Genomic DNA, 23,237 nt, shown 5'->3' on the forward strand with positions numbered 1-23,237 from the left:
TCAAAGACCCAAAAAAAAAAAAAAAAAACACAAATTAGCAAAGAAGAGAGACACATTATTAATGAAGTGTCTTTTAGGAGGAGCTTCGACGAGACATGATCATTGCGCTTTGGATTTTCTTAGCGCCTGTATTTTCTTAGAACCGCCTCCACCCTTGTATGACTATGCTTTATTGCTTGGATTCTCTCCTTATATGACTAACTTTATTGTTTTGATTTTCTTAGAATTGTCTTCATCATAGGTCACTATCGGCTTGGAGATTGGATTCAAGTTCTGTAAGTCGTGGAGTTTGTTGAACAGAGATGACAAATGCAGAATCCTCAACCACAATTATAGTTAAGTCAATGTGGTTCAGATGGCTTACTCATGAATTGATTCTGATTTGAAACTAGTCGTGGTCAGCTTATCAACACGTCAACCTGCACTTCTTTTGCTTGATACAATTCTTTCTCTTGATTCTCAACGACCGAGAATCTAGGTCAACGGAAGAATCGAAATTTTCTTCTGATATATGTTTCATTGGCTTTTTTAGATGAGATCCTTCCTTCAAAGCCGTCATCGACCAAATGCAATTGTATTGAAATGGATCATTGCCTTTATACTCCCATCTTTCAAATTTATTTGTCTGTACAACCAAAAGTACAATGCAAAACTTACCCCAACCAAACCACAAACCAGAGTGATTATATTCAATGTCAAACATAAGAGCACTTAAGATTAGCAGTGTTTAGGAATTTTTTATTAACTAGATTAGTCTCAATTAATTAATACCTTTTCCCCCCTGTTTCTCTGAAAGACATTCCATTTCTTTTCATTCCAAAAATTTATAATCTAAACAGAGCATTAGCAATTGAAAGTTGTCTCTTTTGAGATTTGACCTGAACAAGTATAGAATCCATTTTGAATTGAGATTTGAACTAAGTAAGAAAAGAATCCGAATCGAATTGAGATTGTCATTTTGTTTCACAGTATGACCATGGAGCTCAAATTTGAACTGTATAAGTATATACCCTCCATTGACAGCATGAGTGAAAGGACTTCGCGTGGTGTCCTTTACTAATTGTAACCCATTCATCCATAAAATACCTGCAAGCAAAGAAAGTCAGTCTACATTGTTTGAGGAAGAAATCGGTGGGAACCGAATCATATTTCATATTTTCAAATGATAAATATGTTCTTAATCCAGCTTCTAGCAACAACTACACAACGACGTTGGTGATGAAGCAAGGCCACGATTTTATCAAACCTAATGGACTCTAAATACATGCAAATTGAAAAATCAAATAAATCACTTCATATGTTTGCATAAACAGCGAATCACATTTACTTTCTCCCACCCACCATGCTTTGGCCAGACATTCCTGACAAGCTAGGAGCTCCATTGCCAAGAACATTAAGATCTTCAAACAATCTGTATGAGGGAACAAAGGAAGTAGTGGTCCTCGGACCGGTGCTCACCCTTGGCTCTCCATTCATAGGCAATTCATTGTTTCCCCTTGCATGGAAAGGGTTCATGTGCTGCAACGGTCCGACTCCTTGCATAGACAAATAGGACGCACTTGCATTGGGTCCTGGAGTTGAAAACATGTAAGGCGTTGTAGATAAATTGTTTTGGTTGCTAAGGTAACCAGGAGTCGGTGCCCATGGAGGAGGAGGATAGCTAGATGAGAACTGATGATATTGAGGTTGAGTTTGAGGCTGTAGTTGTGGTTGTGTTTGGGGCTGGGCCCAAGGAACAACATAACTGTTGAAGGGTACTTGTCCTTGGTTGAATGGTAGGTGTCCTTGGTTTCCAGGATAAGCCTGGGAGGCATGGGGATACCCTTGAGCTGTTGGGGAAGCGGGTGCCTGAGGAATGTTCTGGGAAGACGCAGCAGGAGCGTGATTGGTTTGAGGAGCGTTTGAAGTAGTTGACAAGGTGATACTCAAAAGGTCTATCATATCTTGCTCTTTTGTGGTCCTAGTTGGTGCAGGTGGATCAGACAGAGCTAATGCATTGCTCAGAACAGGGGTTGACGCTGCTGGTATGGATGATACTGTGTCGTTGCTAGCATTTGCAAAGGCAACACTTTCGCTAGAACCAGTAGACCCGTCTTGAGAACTAGTTGACCGTGTTTTGGAATGCCTGCATTCATGAAGATTGTAAAATTCTAAGAATTGACGAACGGAATCAACATCTTCATCAGAGAACTTAGAGATATCTGAGTCATTGACAACCACTGCAAGAACAGTATCAGATGTGGCTTCTTCTTCTTGTAAAAAGAATACAGATTCAACATCATGAAATATACCAATTATGAACCACATCACAACTTTAGATAAAAAGGTCCAATAAACAACAGTGTACTTCGACAGAGGAAGGTGGGGGACTCTAGATGAGCGATCTCCCATGCCAGAATTTGAGCTCATCAATAATAATATACCATATGCCTCTAATATTGCAGACGACCATCGATCAGAATGGAAAAGCAATCAAATGATCAAGATCATCAAATCTTGATGTGTATGTGTGACATGTACACTAGTGTAGTGCAATTCCCTGTATGTATGATAACCAACATGCAAGTAAAAAGCAACCTTTGAGCCAGCTGTGCGAAGTCATCTTCCTCATCTTCGTCTTCTTGAACCTTGCCCTTTGTTGCCGCAATGCCAGCCACACCTGGCGAAGAGGTGTTAGCATCTGGTGTCTGGTTCGGTTCTTTAACTTCTGTAGGTTTGAGGTTGGAGTTGGATTCAGTCAGAAAGTGGGAACCAGAAACTATAGCGTCGTGTTTTGCAAGCACACTCTGCAGGCTATCATTTAATTCAAGACCCTGACTGAGAAGTTCTTCATCCCTGCGCCACAGACATAATCACAACCATAAAGACATCCGAGGAATCCATGACACAAAATGCTTGGTGACACTTCAAATGGGTGTTGTGTCAATGCCAGACACGTACGAGACATCGACATGCCGGGGACATGTGTGTCCGTGTGTTGGACATGCGTGGTGTCAATTTTTTTAATTATTATTTTTTTTGTAGGACACTTTGGGGACACTTTATGGACACGCTTTAGGACACTTTTGTGAGTTTCTTTTTTTGCAATTTTAGAAAGATGATTTGAGGTTAAAGTAAAATTTATGGAAACAAAGAGGGAGTAAAGTGAAAAAAATACCGACATATACATTGATGCCTCTTATCATATCTGTGTCCTAAAATTATATTCATATACAAGAAAATAAAATATATAGAAATGAACAAGCACATGTCCATGACTGTGAAAATGAACAAGCACTTAGACCAGTCAAAATGTAGTGTCCATAATCCATGTCTGTGACCATGCCTTTTATGCACCAGCTAATACATAGAAATGAACAACACAAAAATTGCTAAAGATTTGTGAACGGAAAGATTCCCAATATGTCTTAAAATTCTCATTGAGTTCCACCTGAATCAATTCTCTCACTATAGTGTAAATACGACTTGCTGAAAATTTTATGAGAAAAGTAGATGTCATTGGGAATTTTCCATTTGTGAATTGAATGGAAAATAACAGAGACAATGTAAGAGAACTTGCGTGGTTGTAGTCAACATCTGCATCATCCTCTTCTGGTTGGAACGACACTGGTCGACAAGATCGACTATCACTTCATCTTTTACAGACTACAAACACAAAAGAAACATGTGAGGCTTTATGACAATCTCTGTGAGGACGGGCAAATGAGACAATTGGACATACCGCACGGTCACTTGGATTCACAGCTTGCAGCATGTCAGCTAAGAGATCCAGAACATTCCGCATAGAATTTAAGCTTGATAAACTAAGAGAGTGACAAAAAGAAAATGAACCAAAATGGCAAAATAGCATACAACAGTAAGATAGGAGCATTAGCGTGTGCAACCAAAGTCGAATCCTCACCTCAAATTTTCCATATCAGCTGTCATGGCTTCATCAAGCCTAGTTGAAGCATTGTTCGGCATTCCATAACCTGCTTGAGCATGACTTAAAGTTGAATGGCTAACAGGTGGTGTAAATATTGGAGCTGCATCTGGTGAACGCTTGGGAAATACTACTCCAGCATGCTGTCACAAGTACAACACACAATATAAAATAATATTTCTGCTACAGTTTTACCCAAAAGCACTAATACCCTAGCTATTTACGTTTTGGAACATGGTACACTTTCATTCCAAAATGGAGAATTTAGTGATCTAAAGTGATCCCAATTTTTTTTTCATTATATTCTCTAAAAAGTTTCCTATAAGAGGAAAAAAATCAAATATAATGAACTAAAATCTAGAGAAAATGGAGTTCTAGCATAACCAAATATAAACAAATGAACTACGATGCTAATAGAATTGTGTTTTTACATGATTGATTTTATTACAATATTTTATTGGATGTCTAACTACTAACATATAATTTCTATTATAGTAGTGCGATCTATACAAACCTACTCCTATCGTACCACCTTTTAAAGCATGTGGCATGCCTTGTTTTCATTCTTGTTTCTCGTACCAGAACAATCCGCATTCCAAGTAACATAGTTCTGTCATTTGCCACACTCATCAAACTCTGAACAAATAATAATACTATTTTCCTATTTAGTAATGATACATGCAAACTCTAGCATAGATAGTTGACATGCATCAATTAATCCTACAAAATATACTAGAGATTCAACCCCAACGAATAACACTTAATAATCCTATTAAATTGTCTAATTAGTCCTCCGATTTAGAAAGACTATGCTTCTTATGAGATAACTCATAAAAGTACTTCTCCTGATTGAAGTCTAACTCAATCAAATTATGCATATATCATAGACAACAACTCCTTATGATTGTCATTCACTTACACACTTCATTATGTTTCTAATTAGGATCCTATCAAGTACTGATACTTCTAAGAGGGAGGCGTGTCCATATCGTTCCCGTATTGGATACTCGTTGGATACTTGCTGATACATATCTGATACTTGATTTCAATTTTGAGAAGTATCAGGTACTTTTCCAACACTTTAAGTCACATATCCAAACTATCATTGAAATTGTAATAACTTTTGCATTTATTAGAGTATATTTGTTATAACAAATAAAAAGAAAAAGTTTTTCAATATTTTCTTATTTTGTACCTAAGAAGAAAATAGTGAGATTAAAGTGTTACTTACTTTTTCAGATTTTATCAAATTAACGTATCCATTGAAAAAAGTAAATTGACTATTGGCTCTTAAACTAATATTTATTCCCTAAAGAATGGTTTCTCGCTAAATTAACGTATCCATTGAAAAAAGTAAATTGACACTTGGCTCTTAAACTAATATTTAATTAAGAATGGTTTCTCACTATTCTTTGAGATCATGTATACATTGAATCACAAGGTGGTTGGGCTAGTGGGTGTTGACTAGGGCTTGGAGGTTTGCTCCCTCTCCGGCCTCAAGTCCCTATTTCGAAAGGCTTGTTCGGGTTGTAGAGACTTAGTCTGGTGCGCGTAAGATGGCCTAGGATACCCTACATTAAAAAAAAAATGTGTACACTGAAAATTATATTAAAAAATTTAACATATCCTGGCCATACTAATAATTGATTTTTTAGATTTCGTTGTATTGACTTATCCGTCTCCCATATCTGTATCCATGCTTCAAAGCTAGGAGCTTATAATTCATTTTATCTTCATCATGATACAATGGAAAGAAATCAACTCCATTAGAACAAATCACAGTGACACTGTCAATTGTCATGTCAGCATAGAATATAGCAACAAAGAATCAACCAAGTCAAGGTGAAAACAATATCAAGTGCATGCTTACTTTCAGTTCCTCATATGCCCAGAAATATTGTGGATACTTTCCTCCAGGGCCACCGAATGCTTCTTGCCAAGAATCTAGGAGTACCAAGATTTTATCCCTGACATTAAAATCTGTCTGCAAATACTGAGACAATGTCGAAATATTTAACTACATAAGTGACCATCCAAATGAAAAAAACATAGGGAAAATGACTGATTTAATTGGAAAAGTTAGTGAAGCAAATGACTGAAAAGAATACAATGCAAACCACCTAAACACAAGGTAAAAGCAAAAAATGATCAAAACCAGGTAAATGATAAGTACTATGCACTGTACTGAGAAGATGAAAATGTTCTTTCTTGCCAAGGAAAAAAATAAAATAAACAGGCAATGCTGACATTAAAATTAATACACATTGTTATTGCCAATTATATTGCAACAATCTCGAATTTTTTCATATAAGTTCCACCAATATTTTATTTTGCTGAAAAGTACTTGCCCAGGAATCTATCGTCCGTTCCCTTTGAGACTATTCTAGTCAGAGCCATCAGACGCATCACTATTACAGAATAAATTGATTCCCTCACTCTCATCAATGACAACTGAACTAATCAAAGTAAGCTGATATTTTGAATCAGAGAGTTGATCCCATTTCTTCTCTCCACACTGACATGAATTGACTGATTGACATCAGAAGATGATTGTGCTCACTAGCTAATATTGTAATGAAAAATTTCTTTTAAAAAGTAAAAAAATTAAAAAAAATACTAGAAAGATTAAAGCACATGTAAAATCCAGCTTGGCAAGCTGTTTCCATCTGATGTGAATACTTTATTCCTTCTGTTTTGTTTCAAAAAAAAATTGTGCACTTTTATTTACTAGAAAATTACAAAAAGTTAAGAACTTCTACAGGGCTTTGATTCTAAAGCATTGGAAAAGAGACTATGAAGGGCAGATTGCTCCACAGGAACCCATGTGCAGTGATTTCTGTGGAATGAATATTTAAAATTATAAAGTTGTAGACATGCAATTTGAGAGCCATTTTAAATCATTGAATGACTAAATTAGCCAATTGAGGCAGTCTTTTAGCCAGCACGCCTCATAGAATTCCTCTAACTTAAAATAATAGAACCTTGACGATCACAACTTAATGAAAGATGTCGGATATGCAGCACATGAAACATTCAGACACTTATTCCACTGTTTTCACAATAATTACATACATATTGACCGATTACCAAAAGACTTGGTGATATCAAGATGCCGTGCACAAAGAATGCCTAATGAACATCGTATATGCTAATATTGACTGATTACCAAAAGACTTACCTTCTTTTTTACAATTTTGAGCATCTCCTGAAGAATATTCCGCTCAACAATTTGAAAATGCACATGCTCACCACAGTTTTTTACCATTGTCTCCAAAAGCTACAAATAGTGGTTCCAAAACCAATAATGTCAACTTCAGGTTGAAAAATTGAATGTACCAAATACAATGCAATAGAAAAATTCCAAGAAAATACCGTCAAGGCAAGAAGTTGAACTTTAGGGTTCCTATGCTGTAACCTTTTCTTCACAGCTTTAACAGCATCTTTTGCCTCCCTGATCATTTTAAATTACTCTTAACCACCACAAATTTTATTCTTTGTACTTCTACAAAGTGATAAAACTAACTGAAATTTCAGTAATAACATCACTATCTATGGTAGAATTAATCCCAGCCCCCCTCTTTTTTGACATAATAACAAAGCATAAAGGGAAAAAAAAAGGGAAAGAAAATTTGAGATTTAAGCCCCAACTGTTTCACAATCAACACAGAAAACCCACCACAAGTATTTAGTTTAGCTCCTGATTAAATTTTTTATTTTTCAAAGCTTGTGTTAGGCCTTTTGTAATTGGCAATACCATTGGACAAAACATCATTCAATTGTAACTGCATTTGTCCTTTCGTATTTGTGAAGTTGAGAGTTGTTTAGATGCAAATTCAACCTAGTTTGTCTCAAGCAATCATCAGACAGTCATTTCCTCCTACAGAAGACAATCCTTAAAAAGAGGGAAACGATTCACTTCTATCCCTTGAACTATCATAATTTTTTTTTTCCCTCCTATTTCATCCTTGAACTATTAATTTCATCTACTTCTAAAGTTTCTGATTTCAACTTTGTAGTGGAGAGAGTTATGTAGGCCCGTAATAGTTTATGCCTAATTTAATGGGCAAAAAGGCCCTTTAAAAATTTAGACGATCATTTATTTTTTAGATTGGAAACTTTTAGACAATCTAAATCATACAACTAAACAGTCATTCTTTTCATTTACCGCTTTGAAATGAGGACTGGAGAAGAAAATGGGTGTTTGGATTTTTTTATTTTTATTTTTTTAAATTTTTTTTTCCTCTACGATGGGATGTGAGGAGTTAATAAGTTAGATTACAACAAAAGGGCCGCAGTTACACCATCGACTCAAACCTTGAACCTCTGACCTTCTTATCATCCCAAGAGACAACTACATGGGCCACTGGGCCAACTGCCCTGTCCTCCAAGATGGGTGTGTAGTTGGAGAGTGTAAATTGTTTAATATAGTATAGAAGATAAATGTTTGATTGTATGATTCAACTCGTCCAAATTGTAAAAATACCATGTTGCCCATTAGATTAGATTTTCACCACTACTGATTTGGACAGAATATCTCCAATTAAACCATATGAACCAAAATCATAAACTTATGGACTAAATTGATGAAATTGACTTTTTTTGAAACAGCAACAACATACGAAGTAGAACTCATGTTTAAAATTTTCGTTTGTTTTCCTTGGTTTCTCAGTTACCAAACAAAGGAAAAGGAAAAAAAAATATCAATTTTTTTGGCGCATAAGGAACTCCAAATTTGAAAATTCGAAACCTCTCGTTTCATCATATCCATCCAATTCAAAATCAATCATCCAACATCAAACTACAACGCATATATATATATATATATATAAACATTAAAGGTAAGAGAGTCTTGAATAATTTACCAGTGGTTAGCATTGATGGAATCACATATATCCATGTTCAGAGTCCAATCCGGACCCATTAGAAGGTCGCTCGTCGCTTTCTCGACTCGAATAGTAGCTGAAGAAGATGAATATGATGATGACAACATTTTCTCTCTCTAACTTTCTCTGAATTGAGACCTCGATGAAAAACAAAACAACAAAACAGAGAGAAAAGGATCCTAACTTGTCTGAATGGGTTGAGGTGAGAGCAGATAGCAGAATTCTGAAGTAAAATACCAAAGTAAACAAGAGAGAGAGAGAGAGAGATCCTAAAACTTTGCTATTTTCCGGGAAAATACTTGGAAGAACATTTTTCCGAGAAAACCCGAGAAGGGACAAGTGGACTTTCTGTTATTTTTCTCTCTTCCTCGTCTCTCTATGTTTCTCAGTCTGTGTTGTGTTTTTTTTGGTTTTGTTTTTCTTTCCCAGTCACTTTCCGTAAATTTCGTTTTCCTTTTTTAACCTGTCGTGCCAGCACAGCAACTGCTATTATCTCTCGAAGGGACCCACAATGGTCCCGTTTCGACTATTTTAATTAATTTTTTTAATTTGATTAAAAACATGTTGGAGAAGATAATTGGTTAGGTTGTTTTTTTATTTTATAGTTGATTTGATGATAAAAGAAAAAATAAAATTATTATAATTTTAATATTTTATTTTAGGGTAAATTAGAAATACCCTTTCGAAATTTGGTGAAAATACAGATTTTTCTTTAAGATTTGAAAAATTACATCCCGCGCCTTGAGGTTTATATTTTCATAACAAATTACCCCTTGAGGTTTTTATTTTCATACAGATTCCTCTCTAATTTCTCCTAATTTATTATGAAAATTTGACTATCGGGGTAATTTGTAATTTCTCAAATCTCAAGAAAAAATCTGTATTTTTACCAAAATTCGAGGGCGTATTTGTAATTTGTCCTTTATTTTATTGACTATTTTATCTTATTTTTATCTTTATTGATTAGTTTAGTCTCTAATCTTCTTCCTAAACAAGGCCATTATTCACACATAATACATCTTGTAAACGGAAAAATTACCTTTCAATAGTGTAGTTGTCAGAAAATTTATAGTAGTGTTTGATAGAGTTTTAAAATAATTTGATAATAAAGTTGTATTTTGAGTTTGTGAGTTTTGAAATTATAATTTGAAAATAGAAAATTTATTTGATTATGAGTTTTGAAAAGAATTTTAAATTTAATTTTAAATTTTTGATATGGCATATGAAATGAAAAAAATTGTTTAGTTATGAGTTTTAAAAAGAGATTTTAAAACTTAATTAAAAAGCTTATAACTCATAACCAAACACACAACTCAAAATTCATAATCAAATTCTTTTTAAAATTCAATTAAAAAAATAAAGAAAAATTGGTCTAAGGTCCCTCCTCTACTTTTGATAGGAGGAGAGGTCCAAAATAATATGTTTCGATGGCCAAGGTCTCTCAAGTTTATTTTAAGTTATAAAATACATAATTTACCCTTTTTTTTTTATAACATAAATTTGTTTGAATATTATATTGTTGACTTTACGGGGAGATTTTGGAAACTGACTTGGCGGTGGAGATTTCGTCGGAGATTGCAGTGGAGTTGACGAGAAATTTGTTTGAATGTTATATTGTTGACTTCACAGTAGAGATTTTGGAAACTGACTTTGGAGTGGAGATTTTGTCGGAGATTTCAGTGGAGTTGACGAGAAAGATTGCTACGATCATATAGGTGTTTACGGTGTGTTGATCGCGTAAGTTTTTCAGTGGAGTTGAATTAGGTATGTTTTCGATGGAGATTCCACATGGATTTTGAATTTTGTTTTGAATTTTTGTTTAGAGAGAGGCCAGCTTGATGAAGTTGATTTTTATTTTTGGAATTAATTTTTCATTCTCTGTTTTTTGATCAATTTCAAAGAGTGTTGACAGTGTAGTTGATTTTGATGTCTAAAGTTGATTTTTCGTGCTCGGTTTTTCATCAATATGATGATCAATGATAAGTTTTGTTCTATATTTTTTCAAACCAGAGAAATTTCATTCTCTGCACTTTTGTTGGTATAGTCCAGAGAAAATTGTAAGTTTGTTATTATAATCCAACGAAAATCACAGAGAAAATTATAAGTTGATATGGACATATGATTAGAAGTTTCTAATGCAGATAGAATATGATAAAGTGAATGTAAGTTCATAAATTTCTCTGGACTTTTATTTGTAATTCAGAGAAAATTATAAGTTTGTTACTTTCAATTTGTAGTTCAGAGAAAATTATATGTTTGTAGAAAGTGAATATAAGTTTTTTTTTCTCTGAGCAAAAGTTATTTTTGGTGTTTTTTCTTTCAGTTTAGATGGACAATGCAGTGTTTTTTGTTATCTTGAAGGTGTATATAAGTTTGTAAATTTCTTTGGATTTTTCTATGGGTGCAATATTGCAGAGTGACGCATAGAAAATTGTTGGCTTGTAGTTCAGTGAAAATCACAGAGAATCTTATAATTTCATAACAGATATTCTGTGTGATTTTTTTCTATGATTGTGTTTAATAGTTAGCAGTAAATTTCTCTGTAATTCTCTCTGGATTCATTAAGTTTCTGTGATTTTGTTTTCGTTATCTTGAAGGTGAATATAAGTTTGTAAATGTCTCTGTTTTTTTATTTGAGTTCAGAGAAAATTATAAGTTTGTTATTATAATCTAGAGAAAATTATAATTTTTAAAAATTTCTCTGGACTTTTATGTTGTTCTTGTGAAGTGTTTTTATGTTGAACAAATTATTTTTCTTGTTTTTTCTTTCAGTTTCGATGGACAGTGCAGTGTTGTTGCTGTGTAAATATGGGAATGATACTATTGTCATTAATGTTTCATGCGAATTGAATTTTGAGGAGCTGGTTGGGATTTTGTATAAAACATGGGAGAATTTGAAACCTGAGACTATGTGTATTTCATATTCTATTGTGGGCCATCCGAATTGTATAATTCGAAATAATATTAATTTTCTGAAAATGTTAAGGGTTATTTGTGCACGTGGTGTTGATATAGTTGATGTTTCAGTTACTAGGTGTAGTACTTCTGATGAAGAGGATGAAGTGGGGTCTAATTGGGTAGATGTTGTGGATGGTGAATATGATGGGCTGGTGGATATTGAAAGGAATTCACTCTCTAAGTTTTGTTCTCACCAAGAAAAGGTGTTATTGTCAACTGGTTGGCGAAATAATATTACGAGTGTTGGACAAAAGTTTGAGGGTGGTGTGATTGAGTTTCGTACTTTTTATGTAAGTATACTATTGAGGTTGGTTTTCAGTTTACGTATATTAAAAATGACAAGCTGAGGGTTACGGCAGAATGTGCATATAAGGAATTAAGGGGATGTATGTGGCGTGTATATGTTTTAGTTGAAAAAACAAATGAGTTCTTTTACATAAGAACTTTGAACAATGAACATACGTGTGGCGTGGCTTTTTGTACTAGTAAACGTGTTAGGATGACTTCCAGCTTAGTTTCTGGGCTAATACTTGAAGAGGTAAGTGTAAAACCTTTAACTCGTCCAGTGGATGTTGTCAAAGAAATGAAAGACAAGTATGGGGTCTCAATCAGTTATAATGTGGTTGGTTGGGGGTTGAAAAAGCAAAACGTAGTACATATGGAGATTCTTGTTTGTCATTCGATCAATTACGGTGGTATTTTGATGATGTGAGAACCCGAATATAAAAATTAAGTAAATAATTAAATAATAATATTACAATCTCAAATATTTTGGTGGTGAATCCTAAAGTGCAAATTAAATATTATTGGAGGATCTTTTAATTAATTTTAAATCCACAATAAATTTATAGTGAAAGTCTTTAATTTAGAGGTAAGATTTATTATTTAAATAAATAAATTTAAGTGCCAAATTAGTAAACATATTTTGATCTAATAATATTTGTATTTTAATGGAGATAGAAATTAAAATAATATAAAGATATAATAAATTAAAGCCTTTTGGTTAGATATATATATATATATATATATAAAGGATAACAAAACCCTAATTCTTATGTTATTGTTTTCCCACAACTTTCTGAGCAGCCGTGAGAGGTAAATAGAGGGAGAGAGACGTCTAGGTCATTGGGTGAAAAGTGCTGAAAATTGTTGAGTTTTTGTGGTGGCCATTGGGAAGGTAAATCCCTTATTATTTTTATTCCTTCACTATCTTTTTCTTCTTCTTGTGAGTTGTTGTGTAGTTGATGGATCAAATCGGTGAAGTAGGTACATGTGTTGGGCATGGCTATGAAATATTTGGCTAATTGGGATAGTGTTTTATGTGTAAAGAATGGTTATAATTCTTAGTTCAAAAATTCTGCACAGAATAGCAAACTTTAAAAATCAAGAAACCATATCAAACGAGTGAATTTTAAACTGAAATTTTTACAGTTGATCAATTACATATTGACTTGCATATCTGAATATTTTCATAATTTTTGGGAGTCAAAATCCATATAAACTGATGCATTCAAATCTGTCCAGAAAACTGGTTTTAAATAGTAACTTCGGAAGTGTTGTTCTCTTTGGGTATAGATCCGAAAATTATCAAATTAGTGTCATTATAACCGGTTACGAGTCTAGTTTTGTACATTTTTGGCCTTGCGTTGATTGTTTCTGTATACTAAGAGAACCATTAATTTATTTATAGTGCTGCAGAAAACAACTTGTTTGGGCATAATTAATTATAAATAATTATTTTGATAAGCAAATCAAGTAAAACCATTTGGGTTTGAAACTTAGGATATATTAGTTGATATCTGGAGGGTTTTAGAATTTTTCGAACAACGTGGAGTGAGTTTTTAATTTTCAAAGTTAGCAAATAGATTGGAAAAACCTATCAAAAAATTCTATTTTATCTCAAAGTCACATTTAATTAAGTTTCGACCGGAACCCATGTCTTGGGTGATTTTAGACCTTGAAGAACATGAACTTATGTAATATTTAAAAGTAACGGTGAGTTGGGTTGAGCCGTGTTGTTTTGGGGTTACTTAGTTTATTATTCCTTTTAGTATGTTTGAATTAGTAGTGATGTGTAGTTTTAATACTTTGTTCAGGACACTAGTTAGACTTTCATACTTTATTCGATGATTATATTATTTCGTTTTCAGGTGAGTAGTTTCATGCTACATATTTTTATAAATGTTTCCCTACCCTGAACTGTTGGAAAATTAAATTATTGTTTCAAGACTAAACTGTTTTAATAAATTATTATATTATCAATGAAATCAAATTATTTCTGAAATATGTGTGAACTTGGCATACTGTAAACTATTTGTTTTAGTCTCATGTTTATAATGATGAACTACCATGTTTTGCGAAACTGATGTGTATTGATTATTGGGACCATATGTGTATTTAGTCCAGGGAAATTATTCCACTGCGTGTGGTGACTCTGGCCACTAGGAAACAGATTCGGGTTGGGCCGTGATGATTCTAGTGCTCAACGATTGTAAGGAAAAGACCTTAAAAAAAATTTAGGTGACCTTCAATCGGATCGTCTTTGAGAAAAGGCCCAGGTTGCCATTCTGAGGATGACTCTTAGTTCGGTATTGGATCCAACGGGGCTTATAGCCTTGAGAACTGTGTGACATATTATTTGTTTTTCTTGGTACCCAAAAAAGTATCGGTGTTCATGTTGTAATCTGTTTTAAGTGAAAAATGTCATTTACCATGTTTTCGAGAGACATAAGTATTTTAACTGTTGAACTGTGGAACATTTTTTTTGAAATAGATTCTCTTTTACCAAACTGTATGCCAATCTAGTTTCTGTGATATATATCTTATTTTGGAATTGATCCCTGTTTTCAAAACTGTATTTACTATCCATGTTGCTACTCACTGAGCTATCAGCTGACTTAGTTGTTTATCATTTCCAAGTGTTAGAAGGACTTAGAGTGGACTCATGGCATAGTGGGGACTCGATTGCATGGACCTCTAGGACATTCATTTATTTTGTTTTAGATTGTCATGTCCAGTTTGTGCATATATTTCTTTTTATTTTTATTAAGGTTTGCTTAGGATTGTTTTGATATGTGGGCTGTTTATACCCCATAAGTTTGGATGGTTTTGATTACGGTTGATTTTGCCGTTTATAGTTGTGGCATGTCACTGGATTGAGTTTTGGTTATTTATTACTGGACTATTGTATAATTATTCAATGTGTTTATGGATTTGTGTTTAGGCTTACGTGTGCCTTGGGCTAAGGCCCTGTAGGCCACGGTCGGTCATACCCGGATTTGGGGTGTGACAGATGAGGCATTGAAGAGCAATTCAAGTAGTCGTTTTGAGTTAGATTTTGAAGACAACAAGCGTTTCAAAAGAGTGTTTGTGGCTTTTCATGCATGCATTGCTGGTTTCAAATGTTGTCGGTCATTGCTTTTTCTTGATGGAATATTTTTGAAAAGATGATACAAAGGAGTTATGCTTGCTGTGACGGGAAAAGATGGGAACGAAAGTAATTGTAAATATATCTAATTTTATCTAAGTATGTGAATTTTCTATATATGTAGGAATTGAGTGAATGTGATTTTTCTCTGACACTTTGAATTTTCTTTGGTTTTGGCCACTGTGTAGATTTTCTCTGGTTGTGGCCACTGTGAGAATTTTGTTTGGATTTTGGTCAGTGTGTGAATTTTCTCTGGATGTTGTCATTGTGTGAATTTTATCTGTAGTTTGTCACTAAGTGAATTTTCTCTGGATACTCTGATTGTGTGAATTTTCTCTGTAGTTGGTCATTAAGTCAATTTTCTCTGGATGTTGCCAATGTGTGAATTTTCTCTGGAGTTGCGCACTAAGTGAATTTTGGCTGGAGGTTGTCATTGTGTGAATTTTCTCTGAATGTTGGCAGTGTCAAATTTGTCTGTTTGTTTATTGTTCTAATTTTCTTTGCATGTGTATATCTAATATGCTTGTTCCTATTTGTTTTGTAGGTTTTTTTCCTATAGCTTTTGCTGTTGTTGATGCTGAGAATAAAGACAATTGGTGTTGGTTCCTTGAACATTTATGTGAAGTATTGGGATCAGAGAGGGTGATAAGTTTTATATCAGATTGACATTGCGGTATTGTGGAAGGAATTGCTAGGTTTTTCCCTAACTGCTTTCATGGATTTTGTTTTGAACATCTAAAGAGAAATTTAAGGGATAAGTTATCATGTGGAAACACAAATTTGGTTAGGGAGACGATTGTGTCCAAGTTTTCAGAATGTGCATATGCGCCAACAAAGGCATCATTTTATTTTAAGTTAAATGAATTAAAAAGTGAGGGAGGAGACGTTGTGAGTGTTTTCTTGAGAAGTTTACCACGGAGTGATGCATATTTTGAGGGGAAACATTATGGTGAGATGTATTCAAATGTTACTGAGTTATTCAATTCATGGATACGAGAAGCTCAGCACTTGCCAATAACAAATTTGGTGGACATGATACGGTTGCAAATCATAAATATGAGGTCTGATAGGAGGCTGCTCTCCAGTAAATGGAATAAAGTTCTCTGTCCTCGTATGGATAGTGTATTGGAGAAGTCTTTCTTGGATGAGAGGACATGGAATGTGAGTTTATCATCTGATAATGTCTTTGAAGTGCATTGTTTTCCTTCGATTATGGCTGATCTTGGGTTGAGAACTTGTTTATGTCAAAAACGGGAAATAAATGGGTATCCATGTCAACATGCTGTTGCTGCAATTTTTAGGAGTGGAAAGAATTTGAATTCATTTGTTGAACCATTTTTTTATGCTGATATGTATCGTCAAGCATACTCGTTTTCGATTGGCCCAGTTGCAACTGTTGAAAAACCTGTGTATAGCATTGATGATGCTATGATTTTACCTCTATTGAGTAAGAGACCAGCTGGGAGGCCAAAAAAGAATAGAATTGCTTCTACTGGAGAGTTTAAAAGGGTGATTAAGTGTAGTCGTTGTGAGAGTATTGGTCACCATAATAAGAGGACATGCAAGGAACCTTTGTTAAATAGTTGAGGATAATACATTTTATTGATTGAATAGTACATTTGATGATTACTTTTGTGTATTTTGTTTTGTGAAATGTATTTTTTAGAACCTGTATATAATAATACCAATCAAATTCATCTAGAGAAATTTTTCAATAGCAGTGAAAGTGTGCATTGTGTTTGTTGATACATACTATAGGCAGTGGGTTTGTAATACCAGTCAAATTCATCCAGAGAAATTTGCCTATGGCAGAGAAAATTATATGTGCATTGTGTTTTGAAGCTTCAAATTAATCCAGAGAAATTTGCCAATAGTAGAGAAAAATACTGTGTGCATTGTATTTTTTGAATTTGATAATTGTTTTGTACTAACACAGTGCATTACAGATTGCATGATCATATAGGCACCCTCTTTGGTACGATACGAGTTAAATTTCTCTGTGAAAATTTCATCCAAATAAATTTTCCACTAGTAGAGAAAATTATCTGGGTATTGTGTTTTGAAGCTTGAAATTCATCCAGTGAAATTTTCCAATAGCAGAGAAAATTACTGTGCGCTATGTGTTTTTTGAATTTGATGATTGTTTTGTACCAACACAAAGCATTACAGATTGTATGATTAGATAGGCATCCCCTTGGGACGATACGAGTTAAATTTCTCTGTGAATTTCTAGTAACATCATACCAGAGAAATTTCTGCAAACAATTTTCTCTGTGTGGATTGTGTTGACAATCACAATAAAAAAAAAAATATATATTTAACCATTGATAGGTATGAAATTTACATTAGTCAAAAAAGGATATATGCGTATATGTCAGGCATCATCATTCCTTCAATGTATGAAAAAATAAATTGAATGGTTAATCCTAATTATATTGTGTACATTGTCTTCCTTGCACTAGTTTCACTATTACACTTTTGGTTCTTCTTTTGGAGGTATTTGAACTGGTTCTGTCTATGACCGGCCAACTTCGGTCACAAATCTCTCTATGATTTCTACCCTCATCAACCTTATGTCTTGTGTGGACAATTTCGAACTGATAGGTTCATGCTTGTTATATTGTCTCATTATATAGCATACCAAGAGGCCATAATCCAGACTGCATACAAATTATAGGTATAGTTAGTTTTAAGAAACATTCAAATCAGATTATCTTATTTATAGGTGTTGTATGAAACTTATGAATCACTGTCTTGTTGTGGAGCATTGTTGACATACTCAAAGTCATAATTTGTCTTTTGTGAGTTTATCAATTTGAAAGAGGATTGTGATTGTGCCTCTTTTTTAAGGCAAGCTTTCAAAAAATTCTCCATATAATCTTGCTGCAAAAAAATAATTTTTAAATAATAGAGAAATTTACAGACAAATCAATGGGATTCTATGAAAATTATTATTACATAAACATTATGATGGATCAGAGAAATTTGCACTCGTTACCAATTGTTTTGCATCTTTGACATATTTGTCTTCTGCATCATCCCTTTTTGGCCTTAGTGAGTTGTAGAACCTCCATAAATTGTCTTGTTTGTCCAGGACAAGCAAGGTCTAGTGATTTCCATGTGTGGACTTCTCATTACCTTCAGTATTTATTGGGAAATTCAATATGCTTGTCAAATAAGGACACTCGAAAAGTTTGATTTTCTGTCATCTTGATGAAATTCTGTGGTCAGAGAAAATAAAAAAATGGTTATGTTATGAGAAAGTTGAAATGACAGGAATTTAAGAAATATACACAGAGAAATTTTAAATCCACACAACTAGCCAGAGAAAATTAGACTAATGACACAACTGGCTTCAAGAAGTATTTTAACAAGAGAAAGTGGTAAGTAAATTTCAGAGAAAATCAAATAAAAGAGTAGTAACATACTAAGCTCATGGATGTGAAAAAAAAATGAAGTTGGTTGTTGGCTTTCTCTTCTTTGATCAGCAAAAAGGATCTCTCCATAGCCATCAATGACCTGAAAAATATGATTTATAATTGTAATATTGGTTTATAAAGGCTGATGGAACATTGCAGAGAAATTTTGATGAAAGACTTACATTGTTGGCAATTTCTTTTTATTTTATTAGGTTTCCAATGTCTTCGAAGGTAATGAGATTCAACCCACTTGTCCAGATTAATGCCCTACAAGATGACAAAGAAAGGATTTAATAGTTGTTAATGCAATATAAGTTAGTAAATTGTTGTTTGTTATCTTCTATTTTATTTATTGTACTTACTCAAGTCCAGACACATTTGATATGTGCTGCAAGATGTCTTTTACATGATATTTTATTAATCTTGAAACCAGTAGAGTTTGTGGAAAAACCCAAGATTTTTTGATGGTTGTTGGTTGAGGCAAGACGTACGTATCAGCATCAAGTACTTCTTTGTCTTTCGTGATTTGCTCGGTTTGTTTTGCAGCTTGTTTTGAACCTCTAGTTACTTTCGCAACTTTGGGATATTGAAATTCTGAATCGTGCTGCTTTTCTTTCCTTTCTTTTGCCTTTAAATTTTTTATCATTGACGTGAGATCTTTTTTGACTGTAGACAGTGAAAATATCAGTAAAAGTGAAATTTCTCTGAAGTCACAAATGATATTTCAATATGTAAATTTATTTGATTCAATATTTTCCGATTACCATAGACTTTTGTCTTTGTTTCGGTTGTTCTTTGTGTGCCATTTGTTCTTGTTGAGTTGTTGGTTGTTGTTCCACTTGCATTCCAACTATACACAGTGAAAATCAAACAAGCCCCAAAAATCGAATAAGAAAATAGACAGAGAAAATCAAATAAGTAGTAGAAATCAATAGAAATAAGCAGCAGAAACTAATGTGTTCAGAGAAATTTAACTTCCAGAGAAAATTACCATTGACAGAGAAAATTATAATAAATAGAAATTTCTCTGAGTTATGTTGACACAATGACATAACTTTTTGTGGCTTAAGATTTTCACTGACCTTGTGATTGAAGTTGTGTTAGTGTTCGGTATGGTTGTGTTGCTAGTTGGACGGATAGTTCTTGAACTTGCTCATGCAATTTAGCATTTTTAGTTTCAAGCTCCGAAATTGAGTACCTCAACTGTTGGATTGTTTTTGTATCGTCTTCTTTTTGAACCTCCAACATCCTTAGTTTCATTTGGATTGTGCTGTCTCTTTCTTGAAGTTCTGAGTTAAATGATGTCAAGGTTCTTATTGCAATATCCTTTTCAGCAAGTAATTGAATCCAATTTCTCTCTTCTTCTTTTTTAGATTGAGAAAGTGCCTTTAGTCTTTGACGTAGATCAGTAATTTGGGCATCCTTTGATTCCTCAGATTCTTGAGGTTGATGCATTGTTGAGTCACAAATGCTATCACGATGTTGGTCCATCGGCTCATTATGTTCTTCTTCATCACTTTCCTCATTGTTTTCTTCCTGCTGTTTAGATTGAGTGCCTTCATCTTCTTCTTCACTGTCCTCTTCTTTCTGTTCATTTTCTTCTTTGTCTTCTGCTTCTATTTCTTCACTTTGTTCTCTGGCTTCTGCTTCTCCACTGCTTGCTTGATCTTTTTGTCCATTGCTGGCTTCGTATTCTTCTATGTTGCCTTCTGCTTCTTCATTCCCTCATTCTTCAGATGAATCTTGTAATGTCTCCTTGAATTTGACAATTGCCTTTTTTGATTCTTTCTTCGTCTTTTTACCAAGGCAGAACTCCTCTAATGGGTTTGGGACTAGCTCCTTGTTATCTATCTGTAATATGAGGCTATTTTATTAGAGAAATGTTACAAAATTCACTGAAAGAAAAAATTCAAATAAGGAAAATAAAATTCATCTAAATGATACTAATGGGAAACAAACTTTAGAGAAAATTGTATGGGCCCGAGAAAATTACAGTCAAGGAGTTAATTTTATGAGGCAGAGAAAATTATGAAACAAGCAACATAATTTAGATATGAGAGAAAATCAATCAAGGCATGTAAGTTAATGTTTTACTATAATTGTGTCAGAGAAATTTGGATTCCAGAGAAAATTCATTAGAAGGGTAGAAATAAACAATGTTAATCAAAGATTCAAGGCACATAAGTTATGGGCCAGAGAAAATTACACATAAGGAGAAACAATTTTATGGGCTAGAGAAAATTATGAAACAACCAACATAATTCAATCAGGGCATATAAGTTAATGTGTTACAATTGTGGTCAGAGAAATTTGGATTGCAGAGAAAATTGATTACAATGACAGCAATAAACTAGTGGTAACCAAAAGAAAAAACATAAATTGATAGTTCAGAGAAAATTGATCTCAATTAATCAAGGAAAAAGGAAGGAAACAAACCAGTGGTCAGAGAAATTTTGAAATTTCACTGAGATTTCAGTGGGGATAGAAATCTAACCTATCGAGGTACAAGAGAGTAGACTGGTGTCTTCTGCAGTTGTTTCGTCAAGGTTTGCAGGTTCCACTTGGCACATCTTGGGAAGTCAGTTGTGTTACTGTCTTCCGAGTCAATGATATTTGCATGTTCACATAGCCAATACTGTGATGAAAATTAAAGTAATTAAATTTTGCTAAACACACAAATTTGTAAGTATGATAACTGCAAATTTGAATGGATATTATACTTATCAGCAATGCAATGACACATCTCATAACTTTTTTTAGAGTTTTGTGCAATGCTATGATAGAATCAATCAATGTTGATGTGATTGCTTTTGGCCAATCATACTGTTTCATTGATTCAAGAGGTTTCACATACTTTATAAAAATCCACCTTATTGAATTCTCACTTGTTGCAAAAAACAGGGTGAGACACAAGTACAATGTAACAATTATTGCTACATCTTTGAAGTCAGTTGGTTGCTTGCCTTTCATTGCTTTGACCAAGGCATTTTTAAGAACAGGACTAGTGAGCCTTGTGTTCTTTTGGAATCTTCTCTTTAGGAATGCAGATTTTGGCTTTTTAGAGTATCTTAATGACATGGCTCCTTTACCTCCTTGCAAACTAAAAATCAAGGTCATGTCATTGGTTGTAAATGTCAAGTTCTTTTTACCAACTGTGAATGCTTTTGTTTTTTCATTGTAACATTGGATTATTACAACTACATCATCATCAGATTTCCTAGATTTTCTTGGATCCATCTTTCCAGTGGTTAGAGCTTGGATCAAATACCAGAATGGGGTCTTTTGAAGCTCTACAAGTTGGTTTGAATTGAATTTAAGTGTTTGAAAAAAGGAGACAACAGATGAGAGGTTGGATCAGTATTGCATGCTGAAGGGAGCTTTCTTTCTTTGGAGTTTAACAGGTTTTTTCCCCCTTGAGCTTGAGTCTGTTGAAGTTGGGGTACTCATCTTGATGCTAGTTGCTTCATCACCTTGGACTTGTGTGTTTTGGCGATGAGTTTGTGGTGTTTTGGTGCTAGTTTTTGATCTTAGATCATAAGAAGACTGAGAGAGTTTTTGTTTCTTGCTTGGTGTTTCCAGTGTTTTGCTGCTGGTTTTTGATCGTAGATCATAAGAAAACTGAGAGAGTTTCTGTTTCTTGTTTGGTGTTTCCGGTGTTTTGCTGCTTTTACGTTTTGCCATTTCTAGACAATGATGAAAATATAAAGATGTCAACATTAAATCCCAGAAAAAGTTGAACATACCAGAGAAAATTGGACATGTCAGAGAAAATTACGCATCAGGGAGAAAACTAAGGTGGCTAGGGAAAATTATAAATGTCAGACAAAATTAGACATTAAAAATTAAATGTCAGAGTACTAATTGTTTTCCTGTGGAATACATCTAGCCACAGAAAATTTTCATTGCCAAAGAAAATCAACAAAGCATCATAAACATGGAAGAGAAATTTTCAATAATTGTTAAAATTACATATAGAAGTAAAATATAGCCAGAGAAAATTGAAAAAAGAAACATATATCTAGCAAGCACAGAAAATGAATGACAGAGAAAAGTAAACATGGCAAGGCAAATAAAATTTCCATTCCACAATTAGCAAGATAAGATAAACAAAGTAATGTAAACATGTCACTGAAAATTATACCATATTGAAACCAAGAATTGAACAAAATAAACATACTAGAGAAAATTACACATTCCGGAGAAAATTATACATTCTTGAGAAAATTTCTATTCCAGAGAAAATTTCAAGTCCATAATATTAAAATGCCAGAGAAATTTACATACACAACCAGAGAAAATTAAATATGATAGAGACACACAAGGGAGAAAAGTGATGTGGCTAGAGAAAATTATAACTTAGACACAGACAAGAGAGTAATAGGCATTCCAGAGAAAAATACATATTCCAGAGAAATTTACAAAGCAGAGAAATTTATAGACAAAATCACCAAAACATATTCAAGAATAAGATCAAAACGCAGAGAAATAACTTTTTTTTCCAAAATAAACATGTCAGAGAAAATTCAAAGAAGAAACATACATTCCAGTCCATAATATTAAAATGCCAGAGAAATTTACATACACAACCAGAGAAAATTAAACATGATAGAGACACACAAGGGGGAAAA

General features: G+C 33.7%; 1 protein-coding gene across 1 annotated transcript; it reads right to left on the reverse strand.

Moving 5' to 3' along the window:
* Nucleotides 1–1,115: 1,115 nt before the first annotated feature.
* Nucleotides 1,116–9,277, reverse strand: LOC114281665 (TOM1-like protein 6). The gene is made up of 9 exons (XM_082891182.1): nucleotides 8,785–9,277; nucleotides 7,295–7,373; nucleotides 7,101–7,199; nucleotides 5,793–5,915; nucleotides 3,902–4,065; nucleotides 3,722–3,803; nucleotides 3,560–3,645; nucleotides 2,578–2,835; nucleotides 1,116–2,125 (listed from the first exon to the last, which is right to left on the reverse strand). The coding sequence occupies exons 1-9, from the start codon at nucleotides 8,910–8,912 to the stop codon at nucleotides 1,324–1,326; spliced, it is 1,821 nt and encodes a 606-aa protein (XP_082747308.1). The 5' UTR covers nucleotides 8,913–9,277; the 3' UTR covers nucleotides 1,116–1,323.
* Nucleotides 9,278–23,237: the final 13,960 nt, after the last annotated feature.

This window comes from Camellia sinensis, chromosome 10 (assembly GCF_055761805.1).
Source record: "Camellia sinensis isolate YWXY chromosome 10, ASM5576180v1, whole genome shotgun sequence".
In the NCBI taxonomy this organism is placed as follows: domain Eukaryota; kingdom Viridiplantae; phylum Streptophyta; class Magnoliopsida; order Ericales; family Theaceae; genus Camellia; species Camellia sinensis.